The sequence below is a fragment of the Schistosoma mansoni genome, chromosome 2 (assembly GCF_000237925.1).
Source record: "Schistosoma mansoni strain Puerto Rico chromosome 2, complete genome".
Classification (NCBI taxonomy): Eukaryota; Metazoa; Platyhelminthes; class Trematoda; order Strigeidida; family Schistosomatidae; genus Schistosoma; species Schistosoma mansoni.
The window spans coordinates 20,963,038-20,976,810 of NC_031496.1; the positions used below are offsets into that span (position 1 = coordinate 20,963,038).

General features: G+C 30.8%; 1 protein-coding gene across 1 annotated transcript; it reads left to right on the forward strand.

The window, feature by feature from the left end:
- Positions 1–3,708: 3,708 nt before the first annotated feature.
- Smp_157280 (Zic family C2H2-type zinc finger protein) lies at positions 3,709–10,189 on the forward strand (the record flags this gene model as incomplete). Its single annotated transcript, XM_018796052.1, has 5 exons — positions 3,709–3,868; positions 4,178–4,792; positions 4,991–5,293; positions 5,630–6,292; positions 10,122–10,189. The coding sequence occupies 5 exons, from the start codon at positions 3,709–3,711 to the stop codon at positions 10,187–10,189; spliced, it is 1,809 nt and encodes a 602-aa protein (XP_018650303.1).
- Between the last annotated feature and the right edge of the window lie 3,584 nt (positions 10,190–13,773).

A 13,773-nucleotide genomic window follows, 5' to 3' on the forward strand; every position in this document is an offset into this window, starting at 1 on the left:
TAAAGTGACCTTATTTGTAGAATCAGTGATGCCAAACAATGGTTTTGTCTTATTACAGTGATTAATTATTTACGCCTGTTACCACTCATGGAAGAACATGGGCCGCTCACCAGCATTGTCCAACCAACTCTGTCCTGGAAAATCCTTTCCAGTTCTTCCCAGTCGCTACTCATCCTTTCGATGTGTGCTTCCAACTCCCGACGGAGTATGTTTTTTGGTCTTCCTCTTTTCTGTTCTCCTCCAAGATTTTAAGTTAGCACTTGTCTCGTGATGCAGTTTGATGATTTCCGTAATGTATATCCTACATACCTCCATCGTCTTTACTAATTTCCTCTTTAACTGGAAAGTATTTCTGTAACCACTCACAGCGAATAAATACATTGGCAAGACGTATACAATACTATTCGGTCAATGAATTATCATTCAATCATCAATAACTTCATTCATTTTGAAGTGTAGGGCAATTTTTGTCTTATATAATCAATGTATAACTGTCTTGTTACTAATATCGTCGGTTATACAGGTAACGACATATGAGTAGAATTTCAGAGAATTCATTTCGAATACTTGTCACCACTAAGACATACTATAATAATTTAGTCGGGTGATTCTTTACAGAGATATTAATATGCTGTGAAATTACTTTCAATGTAACCTAAAATTCAGTTATCTATTATTTTATAGTTTTTCTCCCAATGAAATTAATTTGTAACAAAGTATACCTTCAAAATTAGTTACAATAACCCTACATATCATTGATTCTAATCAGTATATTTAAATAAACTAAATCATTTGGCGTTCATTTGAAAAGAAGTTTGCCGAGATTAGTACTAACATCTGAATCATAAATTTCTATACTTACCAAATTTAATAAAACATAATTTAGTGAAAGCTGTCAATTGGTCACTTTGTCTCTAACACAACAACAAAAAGTAATATATTCTTACATACTGTATAAGAACTTTCGTCTAAATTAGAGCGAATAGTTTCACAGTATTTAGGCGCCGAATTGATGTAAGACATTAAATAGGAATAATATATATTTGTAAAATCTCAGCGAATGAATTTAAAGTAAATTCAACGTTTCGCCTTGCAATCTGGTCCAAGCTTTTTCAAGGAATTAACTAAAATCAATCGATCGATATTCATATTTTCTTGAAAACGCCTAGACGAGATTGCCAGGCGAAACGTTGGATTTACTTCAAATTCATTCGTTGAGATTTTACAAATATATTATTCTTGCATACTGGTTTTATAATTTGTTGTTTAAAAGAAAGTTAAATCATAATCATTTTCAAATAGGGTTAAAACTTAATTGAAATTAAATCTATGAAAAATAGTATAGATAGTACACACACACACACATTTGTATCCGATTAATAAGACATAATTTCGGTCCTATTTGTGGTACTTCTTAAAATTGGTGTTATCAATGAATGAAAAAGAAAAGAATCAAGAAAATCGTTGCAATTATTATTATGTGTTTTGTTTTAATCTACTGATTATATAAATCAGTTCCGAACAAACAAAAAAAACAAACACATATGAATGAGTTCAATTAAGAATTAGATATAGGAGTAAATTTTCATAGAACTCTCCTTCTTACACTTTCAATGTTCAGTAATTTTTAATCTACAAATGGTTGCTAGTTGTTTTATTTTGAATTTGCTTTATGTTATGAAATTAGATAGTAAACAATGTTCTACTGTTTACATTACAATATTAAACAATACGATCTAAAAATTTGACTAATTTGACGTTAAAGATGATGATGTTTTGTTGGGGGTATATTCTGAATTTTGTAAATCAGTGGCTAACATCCTATAAGAAACTATTTTTAAAAAAAACTAACAGGTACATGAAAGTTGTTTTATCCTCATTTCAAATTCATTAACAATTCAAACTTGTGACTCTATACTTACTTACTTACGTCTGTTACTCCCAATGGAGCATAGGCCGCCGACCAGCATTCTCCAACCCATATACAGTATAGAGATAATAGTCTGATAAAATGCTTGACAATATTAATACACTTCACTTTTTAGAAATCTTAATCATTTCGAGATAATAAAATATTTATAATTCAATTATATCAAAGATAATTCTTGTACTTTCAACATAGTTGAATTAAACTGATCATATCTGTTCTTCAAAAATTTCTATTAAATCTGATAGAAATGTTGTAGACTTTTAACTGTATATAAGAAACAAATACTCAGAAAGAGTAAACATAAAGTTTACTGTTAATATCATTCATAGCTGTCATTTTACCCTACAAAATTTGAGGTCATTAAACAATAATGTAATTGCGAAACCCGAATAACTTTATTTACCTAGTTTCATCAGTTTCATCAGTATCTCTCACAAAAAGCATGATTGAATTTCAATGATCACGGCTTCTTAGTAGTACTCTATGAGTTAGATCTCGAAACCGATCATTAGTAAACATATGATTACTATAAGCATGATGGAATTTGTGGAATTTTTCATTTCTGAATTGATGGTTGTATGTGGGCACTTGTGGGGAATTTCATACTCGTAGGAAACAACCTTTCAGTATTTCAATGTTTTCGATATCTTTCTGAGATCAATTTATGATTCAACCTATGAAAATTCATTTATTTATGGCACATAACAATTTGTCATATTAAGGTAATAAAAACTGTTGTTCCATACAAAGTAGAATGATAATATTGTGAATAAATAGAAGACAGAAAATTAATGTAATCACTAGATGAATAAGCAAGAAAAAAATATATCTGCAGTTTTGAATGAAATAATATTATCCAATATGACCTACGCCGACATCAATCGATTTTACATTCAGGGACCTTATCATTAAGATATTTAGTACGTGACTAGCTTCATATATGACAGACACTATAACACCGACTGTTTACTAGATAGAATATGATAAATACCCCAGAAAAAGCAAATATGTAATTTCATAAGTTGAGGTCATGGGTCAATTGAAGATAGACCCCCATGGAAAACCTGTAAGCACTGGACGGCCGTTTCGTCCTATTATAGAACCCCTTAGCAGTGCGCATCCACGATCCCGCCTAGCGAGATTTGAACCTAGGACCTATCAGTCTAGCTTCAATTAACTCATGATCTCAACTATTGAAATGACTATAATATCCACAAAACCCCCTTCTGATATTAATCAACATATGCTCACTAGTGACTGGCTCCATGAGGTATTTCCTGGAGTTCTAGAGAGAAGCAGTGATCACTGGAGTTCAACCAGGTCTGTCGTGAGATATCAACTCATTGAAGACAATGGTAAATGGTTGCTCAATTTCGTAGATTGGTTGAAGTTAGACATTAACAACGTTGGATGCCGCTTCAGTGAACTGGTAGTTAAGCGCTGTGGCGCGAGACCGATAGATCCTGGGTTGCAATCTCGCGAGGAGGGATCATGGATGCGCACTGCTGAGGAGTCCCATAATAGGAAGAGACGGCCGTCCAGTGCTTACAGGTTTTCCATGGTGGTCTAGCGAACAAACTTGTTGACTTCTACATTTAATATATTTTCTTTATTTTAAAATTTTTCATTTAAAACAATTTTTACCGTATGAACTGTTTGTATTACTTATTTATTTTTTTTAAAAAAATTATTGTTTATATTCAGGTGAAAAACCATTTGTTTGTGAATTTGAAGGATGTGATCGTCGATTTGCTAATAGTTCCGATAGAAAAAAGCATATGCATGTACATATGAATGATAAACCATATTTTTGTCGATTTAAAGGATGTGATAAAAGTTATACACATCCTAGTTCATTACGTAAACATTTACGTGTACATTATTTATCACCGAATGATGCATTAAATCCAACAGACTATGATACCCACTCGAACTCAAGTGATACAACCAATAATAATAATAATAATGACAATAATCAACTTAATACAAATGATTCACGTACATGTACACGTATTAATAACATGAATATGACAGAATTTTTAACACGTGAGTCTCATAATTCCGTTAATACTACAAATTATTTTTATCCTATGATGAATCGAGATAATGTTGACTGTTTACGTAATACTGATTGTACTGGTAATAATACTACTACCACTACTACTCAAAATAACAATAATAACAATTGTATTAGTACACTGAATAAAATGAGAAAAAAAACTCAAAATAGTCCTATACAAACTTCAGATTTTTCACTACGTAAAGCTTCAAGAAAACGTCATTATTCTACTAGAAATGAATATGATTCAGAGAGTTTTACACATGTTAATACAAATACAACTACTAATATAACTAATAGTAGTATTAACATTCGATCACCATCTTCAAAAGATTTTATGTCACAGTTAGCAGCAGTAGTATGTGGTCCAACTGAAAAAGAGTTTAAATTCCAACGAAATAATTTAAATTATAATGAATTTCAAGAAACAATTCAACAACATGCTGAAAATATTTCACAATTTCGTAATGATACATTTATGTGGGGACAGTTAGACAATGATCTCCCAATGACTAATAACCGTAATAATAATAATAAGAAAACAAATACTAATCTATCCTATTTATCATCCAATCATAATAATATTGATCCATTTTTGTCGAGTTCACGCATGTATTCATCGTTAAATTTCGGACAGTCTTTATCAACATTATCACAAATAACACCTTCTTCACCAACAGACATTATAGCACAACATGAAATGAATATGGATAGTGTAAAGATGAAATCTGACCTATTGAATTTAAATCGTTCTTATGAATTACATAACAATGTAATTAATAATAGTAATAGTAATCCATATGGTAATTTACATCACCAACAACACGAAGAACAAATGGATCATTTACAACATTCATCATCACAATATGCATTGAATGAATATACCCAAAATTTATTTCATGCAAATGATTTATTAATGGAAACTCAAAAAAATTTGGGATTAATAAAACATCCTTATTATTATACCCAACAACAACAACAGCAACAACAACAACGCCAAGGACCATATTGTTTTTTACCATCTTCACATCAATATCATTCCGATAATCAACAATCTCAAGAAACTCAACATTTTCAACGACAACAAATGAATTCCTCACCAAAATCGTGTAATAATTTATATTCACTTGATACAAATCTTTTATATACATGTAATAATAATTCACAATCTATGCATAATTTACAACCGAATCATAAACATTTAACATCAGATCATTTATTAATCCAACAATCACAACAACATTCAATTTATTCAGAAACAAGTCATCAATCGAATTCAACAGATTCTGATTTAGAAAATAGTAGTATCTTATTTAAAACTAATTTATCAGCTAATAATTCATTTATAAATAATAATAATAATAATAGTAATTCTATTACATCTTGTACTGGTAATATTCTATCTACAATCAATAATGATCATCATCATAATAATAATTTATCAATGACAAATGTACCAGTCATTTCTACACCGACTATCATAACAAGTTGTGAAACGAATTCATCTACAATTTCATTATTCAATTGTAAAGATTCACAATTGAATGAAAATAAATTAAAGGGACATTTAGAAGGGAATAATAATAGTAATAATAGTAATAGTAATAATAGTAATAATAATAATAATAGTAATTCTACAGATTTATCATTATCAGAACCATTAACATGTGGAGTACAATTTCCTGCAACTAATTCATTATCAAATTGGCTTTCATTAAATAATAGAAATGGAATATCAGTTACAAATTATTTAGGATGGTCAATGTTAAATAATGATAAAACAATGATAACATCTAATATAAATAATAATATTGATGAATTACCTCATCATTCATTAGACAATAATAATCATCATCAGATAGATGAGATAAACAATATTGATTGTATACCTTCAACGGTACATCATCAAATGAAATGTTGTGAGAATTTCGATAATATTCCCTTATCGAACAATAATAACAATAATGATAATGGCTTTCTTAATAATGATACTGAGAAAGATCAAAGTAATCAATGTACATTTACAAAGAATAAGATTAAAGATTCAATCATTTCCCCGTATATTTCAAATTGTACATTTTCATATATTTGTAATCTAGAAGATGAGCATAAATTACATAATAAAGAAGAAAATGATAAACGAAATAAAATAATTGAACATAAGAATGAATATATTGACAACTATTATTCATCCTCATCATCATCATCATCTACAATAATAGATTGTGTTAATAATTCTTCAACTTTATGCTCAATGATAAATAATTCAGTTATTCATGGAAACCCTAACAATACTACCGCCGGTCCTACTCCTTCTCTTTCTCCAACCACTAATACTATTGCTAATAATGATAACGATAATAGTAATAATAAATAGCATATGTGACACTTTACGAGTTAAATAATTCAATCCCTTAACCTATTTTTTCATACTTCCATTATAATTCTCTTCTACTGAAGATTATTTATTTGTTTAATTTATTGGTCTATTTAATTATCTCCACTCGCCCCCCCCCCGGTGTACATAAATATATTAATTGCTCTATCAGCTCTTATTTTCAATTCTAATATATATATACATATATATATATATATATATATATATATATATATATATATATATATATATATATATGAAAGATTTCAATTGTGCCAAAAAGACCATAGAATAATTTTCCTACAAAGTCAAGCTTCACTCATTGACAGTATTGCTTTTTTTTCTAAATACTTCCATTATGACCATTAGTCTCATGTTAAATCGCCAACGTAATATAATCCAAACACATTCTATTTATTTCATTTCATATTACAATTGAATTGCACAACTTTACGTTTCTGATTTTTTTTGTTTTCTCTTATTCTACTAAAAATTTTCAGCATCATGTTCCTCTCTACTCCACTTTATCCACGACTTTTTTCCCATCGTTATTTTATCTATTCGATTCCATAAAATGTTATTCATAGACTACTTCCAATGTCTGTGCTACATTAATTGTCATCACAGTTTCGCATTCACTCACTCACTCACTTTCTGTCCCATATCCTCCGAACTATTTTCTATATTTTTTAATCGCTTAAATGAAACTCTCTACTTATTTGTTCGTTTATTCATTTATACTCCTTCCATTCTTCTCTATTTTCTCAATCAGAAAGACTTTTCTTTAAATATTCTTTATTTGTGTTTACTGCAATAAAATAAGCACATTAATTTTTTATTTTTATGAATGGTCATTATTGATGAAAATAATGATAACATTGATGACGAAATCTCTCTTTTTCTTTTTACTCAGAAATGTAGATATCATTATAATAATATATATGCACATATTTATCATTGTTAACTCGATGATGTAATAGGTTATTCACATAACAGAAACTTTAAAATACAATTAATCCAATTGAAGAACAGAATAAATTTTATGTTTTAAAGTAAATGATTGAATTACTGAATACCTTTTTTCTTCATAGTTGAAAGCATGAGCCAATTGAAGCTAGACCACCAAGAAAAACCTGGAAGCACTGGATGGCCGTTTCATCCTATTGTGAGGTTATTTCTGAATATCATAATCAGTTAACCGAATTTTAATGAATAATCGAGAGAAATAATAAAGTTTCTTTATGATATCAACATTAAATATTACTTCTTTGAAGTGTATACATATTGGACTTGTTAACTAGGTTAAAGTCTAGATTCATATTTTCATGTTATTTGTCTTCAGGTTTTTTTTACAAAAATATAGTTTTTTTATTTATTGTGATAAGGCAATCAGAAAATTGATGCTGTCATCAGGTTATATGGAAAAGTTGTTTAGGATTTTTTTTAAAATTTATGAATTTTGGTAGATATTGAAGTCTTGACTTATTGATTATCATCAGAAGGGGTTTTGTGGAGATTTCAGTATTTTCATAGTTGAAATCATGAGTAATTTGAAGATAGACCACCATGGAAAACCTGGAAGCACTGGACGGCCGTTTCGTCCTATTGTGGGAATCCTCAGCAGTGCACATCCACGATCCCTCCTCGCGGGATCCGAACCCAGGACTTGTCAGTCTCGTGCGCGAGCACTTAGCCACTAGACCACTGAGCCGGCATCCGATGGTTGTGAGATATCAACTCACTGAAGACAACTGGTGAATGGTTGTTCAACTTCGTGGATTGGTTGAAGTTAGACATTAACACCATTGGATGCCGGCTTAGTGGTCTAGAGGTTAAGCGATCTGGAGTGAGACTGTTATTGATTATCATGAAACAGAATTGAAAATAAGTCTAAAAGTACTTGTAAATTTAAGGTAAAATAATGCATAATCATTATTTACTAGTTTCTGGATTGTTTAATTATACTATCAATAATTTATCGTAAAATAGGATAGTGTTGGACCTTTGTTACGAATAGTTTTAAGAAAGTTAGTCGTAATCAATGTTGTACCTGAGCCAGTTGAGAGTTAAACTAAATAGTCATACTACCTTAACGGGCAGAGTTGAAATTAACAAAATAAGCAAAAAATGAATGGAAATGTTATGGTAGTCATTATTATGAAAAAGACTGAATGTCGTAAAGGTGTGAATAAAGGAATACTGAAATTCAATATATAAGGGTAGATAAAGAATCAATGAATCTGTAAAACCATGATCAATTTTTAGCCAATATCATCCAACTTTCCAACCACTGATGGCAGTTATCGCGCAAACCAAAAACAGGTGATCTGAATCTTTCCACACAACTCAGTCCAAATGACAATGAATTCACAGTGTGATGTCAAGTTTTTTTCTGGTAGTCCCTAGTATTTTAGCCTACTCGTACTCCAGACAACATTGGCTATCAAGGTGGGCGGTTGTTAGATATGCATAATACATGTTCGAACCACCTCAGTTGATGAAAATTCACGAATTCATCAATTAATTTGTTGTCATTGCCTATTACCTCAAACCTAACAGTAGAATTTGTCCCCCACCTGTCTCATGTTACACGAACAATACTTCAAAGGCATCCGTAATCAAATACCAGTAGCCTACGAATATCTTCTGCTTTAAAAAAAGATACTGGAAAACCCTGAAAACGCCGCTTGGGGTTAATAATTCTCACGAAAATCCTCCATAAGCTGTGACATGACCAGTAGTGTCCAAATTGAGAGTTTTCATAAGGTTTATGTGTTTTAGTGATGTACCCTTAAGTGATTAACGATCCCGACGAACATAGTCAAAAGGCATCTTAAGGTTAGGAAATGCAACTTTATTCGGCAGTTGGTCATTACGACCACGTTCTGGAATCTGAAAAAGAGTAAATACTTGATCACTACGTGCACATCCATATCTGAAACCGTCCTGGTTCCCCAGAATTTCCTGTTCATGAGCACCAATTAGGATCCGGAAAATTATTGAGACTTATATTTTAGTTATAATACTAGTCAAACAGATTACTATATTGCTATAATAAGATTATTTCTGCCCCTTCTTACAAACTCCAGTTATCGTCAAACTAGACCAATCAGATGGGATTAAGTCTAATTCTTAAGCTGTAACTTATATATATATATGAATTGAACTCTACAAGTCCTCCCATCGTGACATTTTTACATATACTAAAACGTATACGTACCCTCACTAAAGCATGATCGAGGTTCAAGCATGTGCTCTATAAGGAGTGGTAGCCTTCTAACAATGCTTGGTGAATGTATATTCTATATGTGCCAGTTGTTTTGTTGATGTTAGAAGCCGCTAGGTTAAACAGTGTTTTTTGTTATGCTTAAAGTTTGTCCTTGCCAGGAATAAGCAATTGTTTTTTGAGTTTGACCTAGCTCACTAACTTGAGCTTTAGAAACATTTAATGCGGCTACAAAATCTGAGCTAATGGATTTGTGAAGGAGGACAAAAGGCTTCTTGCAAAACGTTTACCTCATTCCAGTTACAATTAGTGGGGGGGCATAGATTGAGAGGCGACAAGGCAATGAAGTGTGTTCCTACCTCTTATTGTTTCTGTTATACGGATAGCATATAAGTAACTGTTGAACGGAATCCATTTAATAAGTAATTGTTCTGCTCTATACGTAAACCAACAAAACCATGAGAAGTTGCTGTCGCTTCCGCAGATATACATAGGGTAACTGAATGATTAGCCTGTATGTGTGTTTCAGAGACAAAGCGTACATTGGTGGTATACGAGTCTATGGAGTTAGCTAGTGGGGCCTGTTGTCCAATGTGACATATGGTTTGTAGATAAATCAATTACAAGTCCTTAGAGTATAACTGTTATTATTAATACTAATAACAAGCAGTTTAGATGTTTGAACCTGCATTTAATACAGTTGAACTAAGTATACCCTTGGAACGATAATAATTTAGAGCTCAGTTAAGCACTATTTTATAATTTAAAAAGTAATTTAATGTATTAAATCACAATTAGCTAGTTCATTTATTCTCAGTATTTCATTCGAATATTTTACTAAATTAACAACAAAATATTCTCCATTATATAAGAACTTTCGTTTAAATTAGAGCGAATAGTTTCACGGTATTTGGGCGCCGAGTTGATGTAAGACATTAAATAGAAATAATATATATGTAAAATCTGGTTCAAGCTTAGACCAGATTGCCAGGCGAAACGTTGGATTTACTTCAAATTCATCCGCTGAGATTATACAAATATATTATTCGCATAGCCGAAAGCATGAGTCAATTGAAGCTAGACCACCATGAAATACCTGGAAGCACTGGACGGCCGTTTCGTCCCACCGTGGGACTCCTCAGTAGTGCACATCCACGGTCTCGCCTCGCGGGATTCGAACCCAGGACCTACCAGTCTCGCACCAGAGCACTTATCCACTAGACCACTGAGCCGGCATCCGATTGTGGTAATGTCTAACTTCAACCAATCCATGAAGTTGAGCAACTGTTCACCAATTGTCTCCAGTGAGTTCCTATCTCCACAAAACCCCTTCTAAATATATTATTCCTATTTAATATTCCCCATTATTTAACAGTTTCGAACTAACAACATTTACAATTTTCTCATAATACATATAAATTTATTAAACCCTTTTTCTTACTTAGTTCATTTCATTGAACCTTATTTAGTTATTACAGGTTAACATTTTTCCAGTCTAGAAATAAATCAATTCAATTATGTACAGATCTGATTTCTATTTTTTTCCTTTTTATTGCATTAACAAACTGTTGTGATCCTATACCGTTGTCATCAACATTATTACTATTAATATTACTACAATACTATTATAGTATCTAAGCAAGAAATATTAAACATTCAACAGACTGGAATGGACAAAACATTGACTACTATACAATTTATTCGTGCTTTTTTTCTTCTTTGTTTTAAATTCATATGTCTGAATGTATTCATTAATTGTCATTTACAAATTCCATTAAGAATAAATTCAAATGGGTTTGAAATGAATAACGAGTAATCAGAAAGAGGTTTTGTGGAGATTTTAGTAATTTTTATATAGTTGAAATCATGAGTCAAGCTAGACCACCATGGAAAACCTGAAAGCACTGGACGGCAGTTTCATCCTATTGTGGCACTCCTCAGCAGTGCGCATACACGATCCCGCCTCGTGAGATTCCAACCCAGGACCTATCAGACCACTGAACCGGCATACAATGGTGTTAATGTCTAACTTCAACCAATCCACGAAGTTGAACAACCATTCACCATTGTCTTCAATGAGTTGATATCTCACAACAGATCTGGTTGAACTCCATTGGTCACTGCTTAACAAGTCAATAAACAAATAATACATTGATACATATATGTAAATATGGATGAATAATAAATCTTATATACAATTTTCACACGCTATAATCATATGTAATTAGTATTTATTCTTCAAAAAAAATCATCATTATACGTAACTATACATCATCATGCATAGTTTTACATTTTTGATTGTACAATTGCTATTTGCTCTCGTCTATGTCATGAAATTATTTTGACATTCAATACATAACAAACTTTCAGTCTACCAATCAATCAATCAATCAGAAGCATTTCACTTCTGTATGTTCACTGTGAAGAATAACTGAAAACTGAAGTTTTTTTTTTTTTACTTATTGTTGTTCCATACAGTTCAAATTGTCATAAACTTTAAAGTATATTCATTGGTAGATATTAAGGAAATGATGTACAGTGTAACATATTTGTCTAAAACTGTTTGGTCAATAAATAAAATGAAAAGAAATATCAGGTGTACTCGTGGATACGAAGCAAATCTTTTTTATATTTTGAAATAGAATAAAAATACATATTTAGACCACAGTAATTCGTTTTAACCAAGTAACTAAAAACATTGAGATATATAAATAACCTAATAAATGGGTATAATCTATTCCTAATTTGTAATAAGCGGTTCGAATTATTTGTTTGTTAAGGTTCAACATTTGAATATTAATATGTATATACACATATATGTATGAGGTTGTGTGTGTTCATGCGTAGACTTGTACGGATTTCACAAGGTCAATAATCATTTTGCATACTATAAATATAAGTTTGTGATATTATTTGTAAACAAGGCAATCTTCTACTGTCAGAATAGATATATTTATACACTTTTCAGTTTATTATTAAAGTGATGTCAATCTTTACAGAGAGAATAAAAGATAAGTGAAAGAAAGAAAGAGAGAGAGCAGGAAGCATCCAAATGAATATGCTGTCTAACCATTATTAATTAGTTGTTATAGTTTTACATGACATATATCAATAATTTCAGACTAACGACAATTTTACTAGACAGTTAAACCATTTAACTGACTCAATAGAGTGATAGTTAGTCACTTGATTATAAAAAAATTTAAGACAGTTTCCATTTGTATATATTTACATTTTGATGTATTCGTTATCTTTATTTTGTTTCAAATAATAAAATGAAATAACTAGCCTTTTTTTCATCCTTTTAGCACTAGTTAAATGCTTTTCTTGTGTGTGTTGTTTGGTACACATTCCTTAAAACAGACATGGTATACACTGATTGTGAATAAAACACTTGATTATATTCAATTTGGACGTTTCAAGTTTTTAGTAACGTTTACAGATTGAGAAGCTATGAAGTGGTTCCTTGAAATATGAAGTAGAATAATGAGAATGAAGAAAAAATTAAAGTTTTTTTTGGAGAAATAAGGCTTGAAATCGAATGGATATTTTATATATCTTACTTTTTCGATGTTGAAAATGGTTTATTTAACACGAATTAATATAAGCTAAAAAATGTTGATTATTTGAGAGAATCGGATAATCGTTTTGTCTCTGTTTAAAATTCTGAATAGTGTGCGTTCATTACCCTATCAGGAAACGAACTCTGGATTTTCAGATATTATATTGAACTTTTTACCTTTAGATCATGGAGTTAGAATGAAATAAATCACGTTTTCTAATTTGATTAATCAGCGATTTAATGTAATCATCATTATTTGTCACTGATGGTGACAAAGGTTAACCTATGATGAATAAACCTATTCAAAATGTTGCTTTGCATAAAATTCTCAATGTGAATAGACGGACACTTCAAACATATTACTGTATTCAAAAGTGAAGTGATTTACGACTAAAAATCTTCATATCCCCCAAATTCAAAGTTAAGCGTTTTTACTACCATTTAGGAAATAAATGGATTTTTTAAATTAATTGACTATTGAATGTAAAAATAAATGTCCATTTAATATGACAACAGAGAAAATCAACAGTCATGCAATTAAATCAATTTGTTTTTCATAATTGTAAAGATTTATTTTTTCTGACCAGGCGATGGTGAAACGAGGTAATTCCAAGTTGAA